Raw genomic sequence first — 13,768 nt, forward strand, 5'->3', positions numbered from 1 at the left:
CTGCTTTACCCAGCACACTTAACCTGCCCCACACCACAGAAATACTCTCCTGCAGTGCCACCCTTTGCAGTGTGAAAGGGCTTCCCAACATGTGACTGTACAGAGACAATGAATCTTCCAAATACATTTTTCAAAAAATTGTATCAGACAAAAGTCTGGCATCTGCAGATTCCAGTACAAGATATCTGACATCACGTGTCAGTATTGCCATCAAAACAGAGAAAACAATCATCTACCAAAGCAGGTAAATAATAGAAAGCTATGAATTTATTAATTAAAAATTTCAGCAAATTCTCCTTAAGTAGACAAAGATTACCAAAATTCTCTTCTTAGGAGAAGAATCTGCCTATTCACCAGCAACATCAGATCCTTTGCACATTTGTTTTGTTTGAGTAGTTGATAAATAATTTGTCTTTATTTTTCCTTGATATTACATTCCTTTAATTTTTATCTTTTTTAGCTTACAAAGGAAATGTTCATCAGCTACAGTTCTCTTTAAATTTATTCAACATTCAAATTCAATGCAGCACTTCGCAATCAAGTCTGTCATTATCTCGAACCCTTTGTGCCCTACACTGAGATACAAAAATGATTGTGGGGCCCATCCAGCCCCACACAGCTGCTCACTCACCCCCCACCAGCAGCATCAGGGAGAGAATTGGAAGGGTAGAAGCTGAAGGACTTGTGGCTTGAGATAAAGGCAGGTTAATAAGAAAAGCAAAAGCCACACACACGTGCCAAGGAAAACAAAGAATTAATTCACTTCCTCCAGGGGCAGGCAGGTGCTCAGCCCCCTCCAGGACATCAGGGCCCCACCACACACAACAGTGACACAAACACCACACTCAAAAGCCCCCCTCCCTTCCTCTTCCTTCCCCCCCCTTTATCCCCTGAGCATGATGCCACACGCTCTGGAACATCCCTTTGATCATTTTGGGTCCTCTGTGCTGGCTGTGTCTTCTCCCAGCCTGCCAGGCACCCCCAGCTTCCTCCCCAGCACAGCAGGAGGAGGAACAGAAAAGGCCCTGGCTGTGCTGGCACTGCCCAGAAATAACAAAATCACCTCTATACAACCAACCCTGTGCTCAGCACAAACCCAAACACAGCTCCATAGCAGACAATGGGAAGAAATCAACTCTATCCCAGCTTAAACCAGCATAGTATATATTTTTTTACCTTCAAGCCCTCTGCTGGCAGTCTGTAGCCAAATCTAGCAGGTAGATCATCAAATGTCTGGGTTCCATTTTCAAGGTTATACTAAAAGAAAGACATTTTTTTTAAAATTAGGTTTGCAACAAGACAGAAATAGTTAACAAGTATAAAAAAACCAAACATCACTGTGCATTTTTTAAGATTAAAATATTTATCAGACATAGGACATCTTGTTACCATGTCAATGAAATCACAAAATTGCTTATTCCACCTGTCTTCTACTCATATGTCAACATCATTCTTTTCTTATCTAGCTGTCAAAACAAGGAAGTAAGTAGTACTTTGTCAAACTATTTATATGGTAAATCTTTCTTTCTAATGTCTAATTCAAACACCATCATATGTGCAGAACAGAAACTACAAACAAACCAAACAAGCAGAAATCTGAAGAGCTGGGATGTTTGGACATGGAATTTTCACTGGATGGTTGTGGTGGGTGTTTTGCTCTGAATTCATTTGTGTACAGTGAAAAACAGCCTCTAAGAGGGGCTTTACTGTAGACAAAGAATAGTCTCCATATGCCATCCCTTCCCAATTCCTTGCTATACATTCAGATTAGCAGTTGAAAAGTATCTCTACAGTTTTGTTTTCTAATAACCATGAGCTTTCATTTTAAAGCAAAGGAACACTGTAAAAGACCCTAAATCTGTGCAAGCTTTGTTTCCCCTTTGTTCATCTTCTCTGCCTGTATAACATGCCTGACCAACACAGAATTCATACACAAAAAAGTGCTGTGTATATATAGCATTTTTTTTTCATTAAAAAAGAGTGTTTCCTGCAGAATTGTGAACCTTACAGTTCACAGACTTGAACGTGCATGGGTTGTTTTAGTAAATGGTTTAGTGAGTCAGAAATGTTTATCTATTCACCATATCATCCAGCTGTCACACTGAACAGCCAAGTAAGGATCACGTTTGCTTCAGAGGGATGTTTCCTACCAGCCAGGTTTAGACAGGAGAGCTCAAAACAGAGCTCAGAGAAAAACACTGCCATGATCTATCTGAAGTCTTCCAAAGGAGCTTTTTTGGAAGGAGCTTTCTTCCCACAGACTTTGAGGGACAAGATGCAGGAATGGAGCCAAATTTCGAGAAAGCTCCTTTGTTCTGTGTAACCAATGTGCTCCACACAATCTCCTCCTGGCCTTCCAGCACCACCTTCCACCCACCTTCTTCCTTCCAAACATCCTGAGCTCAGGCTACTGCCAGTTTGTCCACAGCTTAAGCCAGGAGTTCAACACAAACCTGTTCAAAACTGCCCCTTTTTTATAAAACAACCAATCCTGTCTCACATGCACATAACAGCACTTTACACAGAGATGACCCCTTGAGGCTGCAGCTATATGAGAGCACAGAAGCATAAAACCACTCCTAAATTAAAAGGGAAACTAAGAACTCCTTTCCTTGGTAAACCCAAAACTTTGGCCAGAGTTTTGCTAATAAATGGGCAATCATTAAATGGTGAAATCTCTCAAGACTGTAAGTCATCTGTACACCAGCAATTCCAGGTGACACAGTGCAAACATTCCCTCTTCTGAGCATCTTTTAAGCACTCCACTAGCTCCTTTGTACAGCAGTTTAGTATCTAGTTCATCTCTTTATTTCTTACTCCAAGATATTCTCAGAATAAATCAGCAACTTCCAAATAGCAAAGAATAAAAGACCCTTCCTTTTTATAGGGAATTACTTTAGAATACTACAAAAAAGCTTAAATAGAAAAAAAATCAAATTATACTTCTAAAGCACCCTGATTTTCTTTTTTTGAGGGTGGGGTGGGTTGTTTGTTTTATTTTAAGTAACTTTTCTAAGAGAGGAAGAAGCAAGAATGAGTTAGGATTTTATGAAAAGAGGAAGCACAGGCTTGGTGACAGCAAAAAAGGGAAATTGTGTTTACAGTAAAAAGTCTAAAATTTCACAATAAAATGGTGATGTCAGTGCCATAATAAAGCAATTATCTATCTGCACTGTTTGTTTACATTTTTTCTACAAAAAGTATTTACAGAACAGTAACAACCTGAAAATCCCAATACCATACTTTAGTATTCATCAACCCCACTTTTACCACAAACTTTTAAGTATTTTTATTTTAAAATTTGTCTCCAAGAGTTTGTCACTCTGTTCTCCAAAACTGCTATGACATTAACAACTCTTCTCCATATCACTGGAACAAGCAGGAGGCAACAGTAAAAAGATTTAATTATTTCAGTAGTTTAAGCTTGATCCTACAAAGACATTTGTAACTTCCTCTTCAAAATGTCACAGTATATCACGCTGGTAATAAACAGCACAGTATCGGTTTTTACCACTGATGTGTGTTCATCATACTGCTTATTATTTTCCTTAATGATAGCAGATATTCTTAGCTACCCAAAAATTTTATCTAGGTGTAAGATACACAAAGCACCCTACTGAAAAGGCCTCCAGCCCACACAAATAAATTATACTAGCCATAGAAGATTATTTAAATCCAGTAACCCTACAAAACAGCATCCATCACCAAAACTTAAACCAAAGAATGGCATTAACAGGGTTATAACATGCTACAGGACATCTGGGCAGAGTGGAATTCTGTAAATGACTAAGGGAATTGGGTGCTTTCACTGTCACGGTACCTGAGCACATACCATCTGTAAACCCCTTTGAAAATGCACAGTTTAGAGAAGTAAACTGTTAAGGCAGCTCCATTCCAAGCAACCTGCTAGAGCATTTATTGCATTAACTGATTCACTAATAGAATAGTTGAAGAGATGATTCAGTTTTATAGAGAGTTCATCCATGTAGAAAAATATTATTATACTTACTGCTAAAATATCTGCCTCCACAGGTAAAAGATTCAGGAAGGCAAATAACTGCACAGTCACAATAGTGTATATCTGAGTGGCAGACAACATCAGCATTCCTATTGATAACAGCATATTTTATTCAATACCTGCAAGAAAAGAATCAGAGTCAAGGCACACAGCAAATACTTTCCTGTGACATTTCACGGGACTCTTGGTCACTTTAAACTTTTCTGCTAAGGAAGTATGCAAAGTGTTATTCAATGTATACCTCTGAGAAACAAGTAATCTTACAGTTATATGATTATTTTAGAAGTTATATAATTATTTTAGAAGCATGTCCCTCCATGGGAGCAACAGCATACACAAACTACAAAAACTATAAGAGCAAGACTTCAAATGGCTTTAGGCACCACAGAGCAATGCAAGGGGTACAAAGAGATAATCATTCACATTATTTGAATCATCCTTGGACACTTTGCATTTTAAACTTCCCTTCTTCTAGCCAAATCCAAATCAGCATAATTCCTGATGTACCTCGAATAATTCCACTAAAAGTATGTATTCCAAATACACCCTTGCACAAGCAATGCAATACTAACTTGGAGGAACTTCAGATTTCTCTCAGGCTTAGCTACAACATGACTGTGGGCAAGCACCCTCTTAGGAACACAGAAAGCACCAAGGGTCTTATTCCCTTTATAAAAGCTCACACCTAACCATGATCAAATTAGAAAATCCAACATTTAGAATTTAAATACACATGATCCACAAAACAAGCACCAATGAAGTGCTACACCAGCAGGAAATCTCACCACTTTCACTCCTGAGTCTAAGAGAATTCTATGGTCCACAGATGCCTAAGTCTCTCTAGAGATTCTTCCAGTCACAAAGAAGGCAATTACTGGAAATTACAAAAAATAATCACAATATGGGTCCAACATAGCTATAGAAATTGAAATAATTAACAGACAAGTTTTAAAAGTGGACAGTATGCATTTTATAAAATTATCCGAACATCTGGATCTCCTCTAACTTCTTTTACTGGAGTAATTAAAAGTACTTCACAAAAAACTCAATTAGGTCATCCAAAAAGCCTGTTGAAAGAATTTTTTGTCAAAAACCTCCAAACTGTGGCTTCTTACATAAACAGTTTAATGTGAATTTGTCTTCATTTGGTTGCAGATATTTCTTCTGAAAACTGTCCGTTGACTTAACTGAGAAATCACAGCCAACATTACTACCTTCTTTCTCAGAATAAAGCAATACCTAAGAACTCCTGTCATTCTGACCTATACTTCATGGTTTTTCAAAGCTTTTTCAAAGCATTGTCTCATCATGTGAGGTTCTCAATGTTAATTAAAGCAAATACCAGAGAGAGAGACTTAAGCTAACATGAAGATCATTAGAATTTATTATTACTATTTGGAGGAAACAGCTGATACTTTCAAAAACCGTTCTCATGATTCCAACTTAGTCAGAATCAGACACATAATTTGTGAAACTTTCAACTGGTTCACAGAAATGAAGTTACACTCATAGGAAAAAAATGGTAGTGAGTCATAAAACAAATGAACTTTTATTACTAAATTAAGATTTATCACCTCCTCTCATCAGCCTGCCCTAAAAAAGAGGACATCAGTGAAACTGGAAAGAAAAAGAACCATTGTTTCAAAAATACAGCCATTTTTTCTATGACAGAAACAACAACACACTCGAAGCTATCACAGCACTTTAACCAACACAGTAAATTCAGCACAGAGAAAAGCACTAAAAGAATATCAAGCAAAGTTATAAAACACAAGAATTAAAGCGTTCCTTGCAAAAAAAAAAGCATGTACAGTGCACTCTTCCCTGTCAAAGTCACATACACACAAATTCTTCTGTGCTCAGGATCTGATTCTGCAAATGCAAGCCAAAAAGCCTCACAATTCCTGAAATTCCACGGCTCTTTGGAAAGCATGCCCCTCTCAGCTGAGGGAGGCAGCTCAGCACACACAAAAAGGCAGGTGTGTGGAAAAGGGCTACTGCAAACCAAACCAAACAAGTCAAACCTGACTCTGCAGTAACCTTCCACACTTTACACTTGATTTACCAGTGTGTACAGACAGAGTCGTCTTTAAACAACTTTGAGCATCTGTTCCCACTCTCCATGACAGAACTCACAAACTGAACTGTGCCTGAGGTGCATCCCTCCGACATGGGACTGAACAGGACAGAAACAGCGAGGGGAAAATGTGGGGTGTGCTGGACTAGCACAGTTATGAGCAGCAAGACCCCTGGAGTAAACACACTGAGCACATTCAAGCTAGAGGTCACAAAGGCATTACACAGTTCAAGACATAGAAAAGAACTTTAACAGCTTTTGGCAAATATTCACAGATGAGGCTTCACAGACTACACCTAAACATGAAGTTTTCAGATATTTGTATCTCCATCAACTCCAAATGTCTTCCAGAGCATAATACAACAGAAAGCAATTCCATGTTCTGTTTATGTTTTAACTCACACAATAAAACAGCTTTTCCCTCCCATTTCTGAAAAAAGTAACATCTGTATGAAACAAACTTAAATTCTATTATTTTAAAGCCAAATGAGATTATAAATCTTACAGCAATCACAAAAAAAAATAAAATGTATGATCATATAGAAACTTCGTGACACATTCCAAATATTTTGGTAGACTGGGCTGCACCTTCCAAAATTTCATAAGCAGAGGATGAACAAAAACTAAGACAGCTAAGAATAATTCTCGTTCACATCCTCTAATCCCCCCATATCTGAATTCTTGCATTTTGATACTATCGTCTCATTACTGACACAAATCTCCATTTCAAACCTACTGCAAAACTGGACACTGACGCACGCGAAATATCCGCATTCACACCTGTTAAGATGGAAGAACAATTCCTCTCAATTAATTTTAACGTTTTTACTAAGAACTTGGCTTTGAGCGAGTCAGACTCCACTCTACTCATCATCCTGCAAGCCCAACGAGTGCCCCGGAGCACAGCCAGCCTCAAGCACCACATACCCGGCACAGAACAAACGCGCGGCCCGGGGTCGAGCTTCCACCGGGCCCGGAGCGCCGCTCGGGGAGCGCTCCAGAGGCCTCCGCTCCGCTCTGCTCAGCCCTAGCTGGGCCTAAGCCGCTCACGGAACCGGGCCCCGCCTCGCCAGTCCAAGGGTGGAGACGAATAAACACTGCGCAATGGAGCGCCGGGCCCGTACGTGCTCAGCCGCCGCACGGCCGGAGCGCCCAGGAAGCCCAGCGGCCGCGCCCCAATGCTCACCTGCGGCCCGGGGAACCCGCCCCGCGCTCACCTGCGGCCCGCGGCCCCGCGGTCCCGGGCGGCCTAGGCCGACGCCATGGCGCGTTCCCTGCGATCGGCGCCCGCGCCGGAAGTCCCGCCTGCCGCCGCGCGGCCGCGGGCGGTGGCCCGGGACTGCCCATTGGCCACAAGGGCTGTCACTCAGCAGCGGCGGGGCGGGCCCAGCTCCGCGAGGGCGTGGCTCCACGGAGGCTCCCGCCCCGCCGCCAGGGGGCGCGCTGCACCGCCGGGAGCGCCTCGCACATGTGGGCACATCTGGGCACATCTGGGCACATCTGGGCACATCTGGGCACAGGTCCTGCGAGGGCAGGAGGCAGTGCGCGTCTGTAATTCCACGGACGTATGGATGTGTCTGTGGAGTTCCCATGGCTGGAGAACGTCTTGTCCTAAACAGCAAAGCCAAACTCTCGGCCGCAGGAGGAGAAGACAATTAACCTGACGGTAGGGACTCCCACCGGCTTCACAGGAATCGTGCGCATTCCCCAGCCATAACATCGCAAATATTTCCATGTAAATATATCTACGGCAATTTATATGTTTGTAAATTAAAAAAAACCCGCTGCCCCAGCGTGTCGCAGGCTGTCCCAGAGAGTCCCCGCGGCCCCGGCCCCGCGCAGGCGCCTGCGGGGCGCCGCCCCTTCCCGGGCCGCGCTGAGGGCTGAGCTGAGGGCTGCGCTGAGGGCTGAGCTGAGGGCTGAGCTGGGGGCTCCGCTGGGGGCTCCGCTGAGCGCTCCGGGGCGATGCTGCTGGTGCTGTCGGCGGAGCACCGCGCGCACCTGGGCTGTTTGCCGCGGGCCGGCGGCGCAGGTCGGGACCGCAGCGGGTCAGCGGGCGGGGGGCGCCGGGCCGGGCTGGAGCTGCAGCGGGGCCTGTTCTCTCTCTGTCCTTACAGCTGTTGGCGAGCTGGGGCGCCTGGCGTTGGAGCAGCTGCGGCGGGGAGCGGCACCGCGGGCCTGCGAGACCGCCGCCAGTGAGAGCCGGGCCGGGCAGCGGGGGAACCGGGCCGGGCAGCGGGGGAACCGGGCCGTGGGGAGCGGGGGAGCCGGGCCGGGCAGCGGGGACACCGGGCCGTGAGGAGCGGGGGAACCGGGCCGGGCAGCGGGGGAACCGGGCCGTGGGGAGCGGGGGGAACCGGGCCGTGGGGAGCGGGGGGAACCGGGCCGTGGGGAGCGAGGACACCGGGCCGTGGGGAGCGAGGACACCGGGCCGGGCAGCGGGGGAACCGGGCCGGGGAGGGGGGGAACCGGGCCGGGGAGGGGGGGAACCGGGCCGTGGGGAGGGGGGGCACCGGGCCGGGCAGCGGGGGAACCGGGCCGGGCAGCAGGGACACCGGGCCAGGCCATGCTCGTTTGGCGGCAGCAGGGCGGGACCCCCCGAGCCCCCGGGGCTGCGCGGTGGGGTGCCGGGGTACCGGGCTGGCGGCACGGGGCTCCAGCAGCGCGGGGCTCGGTGCTTCGGGCGTCTCCCTTCCGACACAAACCCTTCTCTGTACCGTGCCATAAGAGATTGGTTTGGTTTTCTCTTAGTTTTTTGCTTTTGATGGTTTGGTTTGAGGGGGTGTTTAACATGCCGCACATTATTATTTGAAGGTTGTGAAACCCTTTCTTTTTTTTTCTAAGCGTATTTTGCACATTAAGCATTGGATAAATTTGCAGCTTTGAGTCTCACTGCTGCGGCAGTTAGCAGGTAAAAGGCACTTTGTGTTTTCTTTAAAGGAAAGCTGAACATTGGCGTTGACATCATTCAGCACGGGGTAGAAGGACTGGTGTATCTTCTCACTGAGAGTTCCAAGCTTATGGCAAGTATATCTTTTCACAAGGAATTTGGAAATACACTCAAGAGATGTCTTCTGGACACTTAGACCTCTGAAAATACTGCTGAATGGGGAAAACATAGCTCAAAATTTTAATGACATGCATTGTTTTAGTTTTAGAAAAAGGTGTCTCATGCTGTTGTCTTACTCAAACACTGCATCTGCATGTATGAGTCTGGAATTTGTATTCAGTGTCTGAAGCTAAAACTTGACAATGCTTATAAATATTCTCATTTATTACATATAGAGATGCTTACTTCAAGATTAAGCTCTAAATAATAAAATTCAAGTGAAGGATGTGGACTAGACTAGCCCCTATTCAGCATTCCTTTGTCCAGCGTGGTGGGTTTGAGAGCTTTTTCAGCTCTTGGCATCAAGAGTTTGAGTGGGTATAAGTAGATACTAGAAGATTAGTAGTTGGACAATTACTGTGTCCATCAGAAAGACTGGTAGCTGCTGATATAGCAGAATATTTGAGCAATGACTGCATGGAGAATGGATACAGAGAAAAGGAATGCCAGATTAAACTCAGCCAAGTGTTGCTCCCAAGAGGAGAGGATGGAAATGGTGCAGAGCCTTTCCTTGGAACAAAGGGTCTTGGCTGACAGGTTGCAGTGTACTGTGGTAGAATGTGGCTGGTTACAGACTGTGTTTGCAGGGTGGTGCATTGGAGAGGTACAGTGGCATTTCCCCATGCTGGGCCAGGGTGCTGCAGGAAGCACAAAGGCCTGTGAAGCTTCTCTTGCCCTTGGGACAGGAGCCTGAGCATTGTGCTTTGTGCTGCTCATGTCTGATCACTGCTAGGTGTTCGTAGTGTGGTTGTTGTGGCACAGAACCACCCTGACAAGTGGATTCACACAGCATGTCGTGCCTTGTACAACGGAGATGCTGCCTCACGCTGTGTTTTGGGCTTTGATGTGAAGGCTTACATGTGAGGGGGTCGAATGTTCTTTAAAAAAAACTGTTCCTGAATCTCATACAAATCTGCAGTAATATATCAAAATACATCCTTTAAAACCTGGATATTTGTTTTGTCCAAGGTGTAGAATTGTACATGGACATTCCTGCAGGAGAACAACTACACTGTAGCATATGTGATGTTTAGCTACAGTTTTACTTGGTTTTCAAAAAATAATGATGATTGCCTGGCCTGAATTGTTATTTCTAGATTTCTGAGGTTGATTTCCAAGATTCCATTCATGTTTTGGGATTCTCGGATGAATTGAACAAATCCTTGCTCCAGCTGTACCTGGACAACAGGAAAGAGATCAGGAGCATTCTTGGAGAGCTGGCGCCAAGGCTTCCCAGCTACCACAGTCTGGAGTGGAGACTGGATGTGCAGGTGACTTCCCTGATGTTTTTAGTATTCCACCCTTTCCCTCACATTTTTTACATGATAAAAACCTGTTTAACAATGTAAAAATAATTGAAGCAGCAGTACTTCATGTATTTAAACCTGACACGACTTTGTTAGTGTCCCACAGACAGCCAGTTGTGAGATGAACAGGGTATGCAATGATGCAAAGTCCTTGTTGCCTGATGAAAATGGAATTCATGGCTCTATTGGTGTTTTTCAAATATTAACATATACTAAACATGTTTGGTCTTGATTATCACCTTTTTTTCTGAAATATTATGAAGGAATTGGTTAAAGTGGGTCAGTATTCCTTAATTATAAAACACAACAGTAGGTTGTGTGTGTCTTTAATGTGGATGAAAGGGTTTCTGAACGGTTGTGCAGGCAGGCTCTACAAATCTGATGAGAACTGTTAAGAACAAACATTGATAACCATTGATCGTTTTCCTGTTCCTGTCCCATGAACCCCTCCTGCAGCTTGCCAGCAGAAGTTTGAGACAGCAGATCAAGCCTGCTGTGACTATGAAGCTACATCTTAACCAAAATGAAGATCAAACTGCTCAGGTGTTGCAAACTGACCCTGCTACCCTTCTCCACCTTATCCAGCAGCTGGAGCAGGCGCTGGGGGAGATGAAGATGAACCACTGCAGAAGAATAGTGCGCAACATGAAATAGCCTTGATTCCTCTCTGCTCTCTTGCTGAGCAGTTTGTAAAACTACTCAAAACACTGCTCACAAATACATTTTGAAGCAAAATAAACATCTGGATCAGATGAACTGCTTTCCTGTGCCAGGATCTTGAGCCAGTATTTACTGGCTAGATGTCCTTGGTTGCCAGCTTTGCACATCTTTTTGTGGTGACCTTTTTCACATAATCATATGTAGTACATGGTAATTAAATGTGGACAAATATCACTACTTGGGATTTTTGATTAGTATTTGTAATGCAATTGGTCTCTGTTTTCAGGTGAAACACAAGGTTGGCCAATACATAGGTGAGTGATTTCCCCCATTCCGTCTCTCCTCACTGCAGTCATAGTCTGGAACTCAGGGCCACAAAACTGAAGTTTTAGATACAAATCCTTTAAACTTTTTGTGTTCTCTCACTACTGCCTGATGAATCTGAACATATTTGCCTTTTTCTCTCCTAAACATTTTAAAAAATCCAGCTGCTATAGAGCTGATTGGCATCATGGTAAGTGCTGGCAATCTACATATGTGTCATATCCTGAAGCATGTGCTAACTGAGAAGGGGGAGGGTTTTCCTTGGGGATTCTGAGTAGAATGGCCAGTTGAAAGCAGATTTTGAGAATGCAGAATGTCACTGGAAAGCCTGCATGTTCCTTTGTGCAGTGTGTTACCATATTGTAGAAGGAGAAGCTGCAACACTGAATGGTCTTGTTTCCTTTTACAAAAAATTGCCTCATCTAAGGATCGTCAAAGGTAAACTTAGATGCTGGGTGAAACTGAGAGAAACTCAAACTCTGGCACTGATCCACAAATAGACTCAAGGAGAGAGGGAAGGAGAAAGATCCTTCACACCAAGCATCCTACTTTAATTGTACCTTTCAGTTTGTTCTGGGGGAAGTACTGAGCCTGGAAAAGCAGCTGCTCGGCAGGATTTGGGCTTAGTTATTGGAAAGGCAGATTTGCCTTTAGGTGAGGTTGGAACTGGTCTACACCTCTGCAGGTTCTCATTTCTCTGTCTTCACAGCATCCAGGGCAGCTACTGAGGGCTTAGCACGTACAGCCTGCTGGTGAGTGACTGGCAGAGAGGCTGGGGGGTGAAAAGGCACATGTGGCAGTTACCCAGAGATACTGGTGAGATAGGAATTCGCTCTTGGATACAGATTTTGATTTTGTTGTAAACTCCCTAATTAAAGGTGGCATATAAGGGTACATTTAATGCATCTTCTTTGATTAATTTGCCCTTGCTTCAGAGAAACCCTTGAACATGACAAGGAGACTACAAACATTTTTCACAAACTACTAAAAAAAAATGTTACATTGCTACTTTTAACCCATTTTATTTTTAACAGGGTGTTTAAAATTTACTGCTGTTCCGTTGTGTTCTTAGTTCTCCACTGCCATTTAGTTCAGAGGAACACAAGTTTTCTGTTCTTGTGTGGCTGTTCCCAGATGGACAGGGAGCACCCAGCTGTAGTTACTGGCTGCTTGGAGCCTCCTTGCACAGAGCAAACCCAAAGCAGAGGCAGCACCATGCCAGGCTGCTCTGTGTGCTGGTCACCTGGTTACTCAGAAAGAACAAGGCCTGCCCAGGGACCCTGGATGTTTTATTTTAGAACAGACATGACACATCTGCTTCGCCTGTGTACGTTCTCTCAGAAAAATGTTAATCCGTGAAGAACTTTGATGTAGAGCAGTGAGGGATCTAGTTTAAAAATTACATGTGGCATTATTTCTTTAACTCATTAGATGCTCATCATGTAAGGGTACTTTTAAAAGTGCACCTACTTCTTCTGAGCTGTTTGCTTGGGTTTTCATTGAAGCAGAGATTAATTACCTTTGCAAGAACCACATGTACACACACACAGAATGTCATATGCAAAGGATATTATTATTATTAAATAAGGATATTGCAGGAAAGAAAAAAAGATATGCAATATCTGCATAGCCCTGGAGCAAGTGCTGTGTTTAGCACTTCTCTTTGAGCTTGTTGCAGCAAGGAACCCAGTATGAAGCAGCAGAAGAATGGTACAAAAATTCTTTGGGAAGGGAAACATAAACAAGTCTCAGGAGTACTGGGTTTCCTGACCAGAAATACAGCAGATGTTGGAAAAAATAACAAAAAACCAAAAACTAAAAACCCTCAAAAATAACAACAAAACCCCCAGACCTTCACAAAAACAAAGAACAATAAAACAAACCTCAAGGAGGAGATCTGCCAAGCCAGTGGAAATATGAACAGGAAATGTGATGAAACGTAACTGACAAGGAAATGCACAGGATCTGTTTCACAGAGCTAGCTGTTGGTGCACAGGCTTAAACTGCAACTCAGAGTCTGCAAAACCAATGTTACATGTAATGCTGATTTGAGGGACAAAGGTGGTTCGGCCAGGCCCACATTCTCCCCTAGAGAACCCAAATGCAGCTCAGAGAAGCTCATGCTTCTTTTAAAGAAATAAGGAATAAACTTCAGAAAAAAAATTACTTAAGACTTTTCTAGTGTAGATTCTGATTACTGAGGAGGGTGTATTCTTATCAATCAGCATAGCCCAGAGTCTGTCTACACCACAGAAATAAAATAACAGAATGCA

General features: G+C 44.0%; 2 protein-coding genes across 2 annotated transcripts in view; one reads left to right on the top strand and one right to left on the bottom strand.

Annotated features, from left to right (window-relative positions):
* The window catches only part of RNF13 (ring finger protein 13), a 23,271-nt gene extending 15,877 nt beyond the window's left edge, over positions 1 to 7,394 (bottom strand). Inside the window, exons 1-3 of the mRNA XM_033068410.2 lie at positions 7,313 to 7,394; positions 4,010 to 4,137; positions 1,177 to 1,257 (exon numbers count right to left, since the gene is read on the bottom strand). Of these exons, the coding sequence (XP_032924301.1) occupies positions 1,177 to 1,257; positions 4,010 to 4,123 (195 nt within the window). The 5' untranslated portion in view covers positions 4,124 to 4,137; positions 7,313 to 7,394. The remainder of the gene's footprint in view (positions 1 to 1,176; positions 1,258 to 4,009; positions 4,138 to 7,312) is intronic.
* A 623-nt stretch (positions 7,395 to 8,017) lies between these two features.
* LOC117001001 (COMM domain-containing protein 2-like) lies at positions 8,018 to 11,405 on the top strand. The gene is made up of 5 exons (XM_033069136.2): positions 8,018 to 8,127; positions 8,213 to 8,290; positions 9,036 to 9,118; positions 10,302 to 10,475; positions 10,968 to 11,405. Exons 1-5 carry the CDS (start codon positions 8,061 to 8,063, stop codon positions 11,163 to 11,165), a joined length of 600 nt encoding a protein of 199 aa, XP_032925027.1. The 5' UTR covers positions 8,018 to 8,060; the 3' UTR covers positions 11,166 to 11,405.
* The last annotated feature ends 2,363 nt before the right edge of the window (positions 11,406 to 13,768 follow it).

This window comes from Catharus ustulatus, chromosome 10 (genome assembly GCF_009819885.2).
Source record: "Catharus ustulatus isolate bCatUst1 chromosome 10, bCatUst1.pri.v2, whole genome shotgun sequence".
NCBI lineage: Eukaryota > Metazoa > Chordata > Aves > Passeriformes > Turdidae > Catharus > Catharus ustulatus.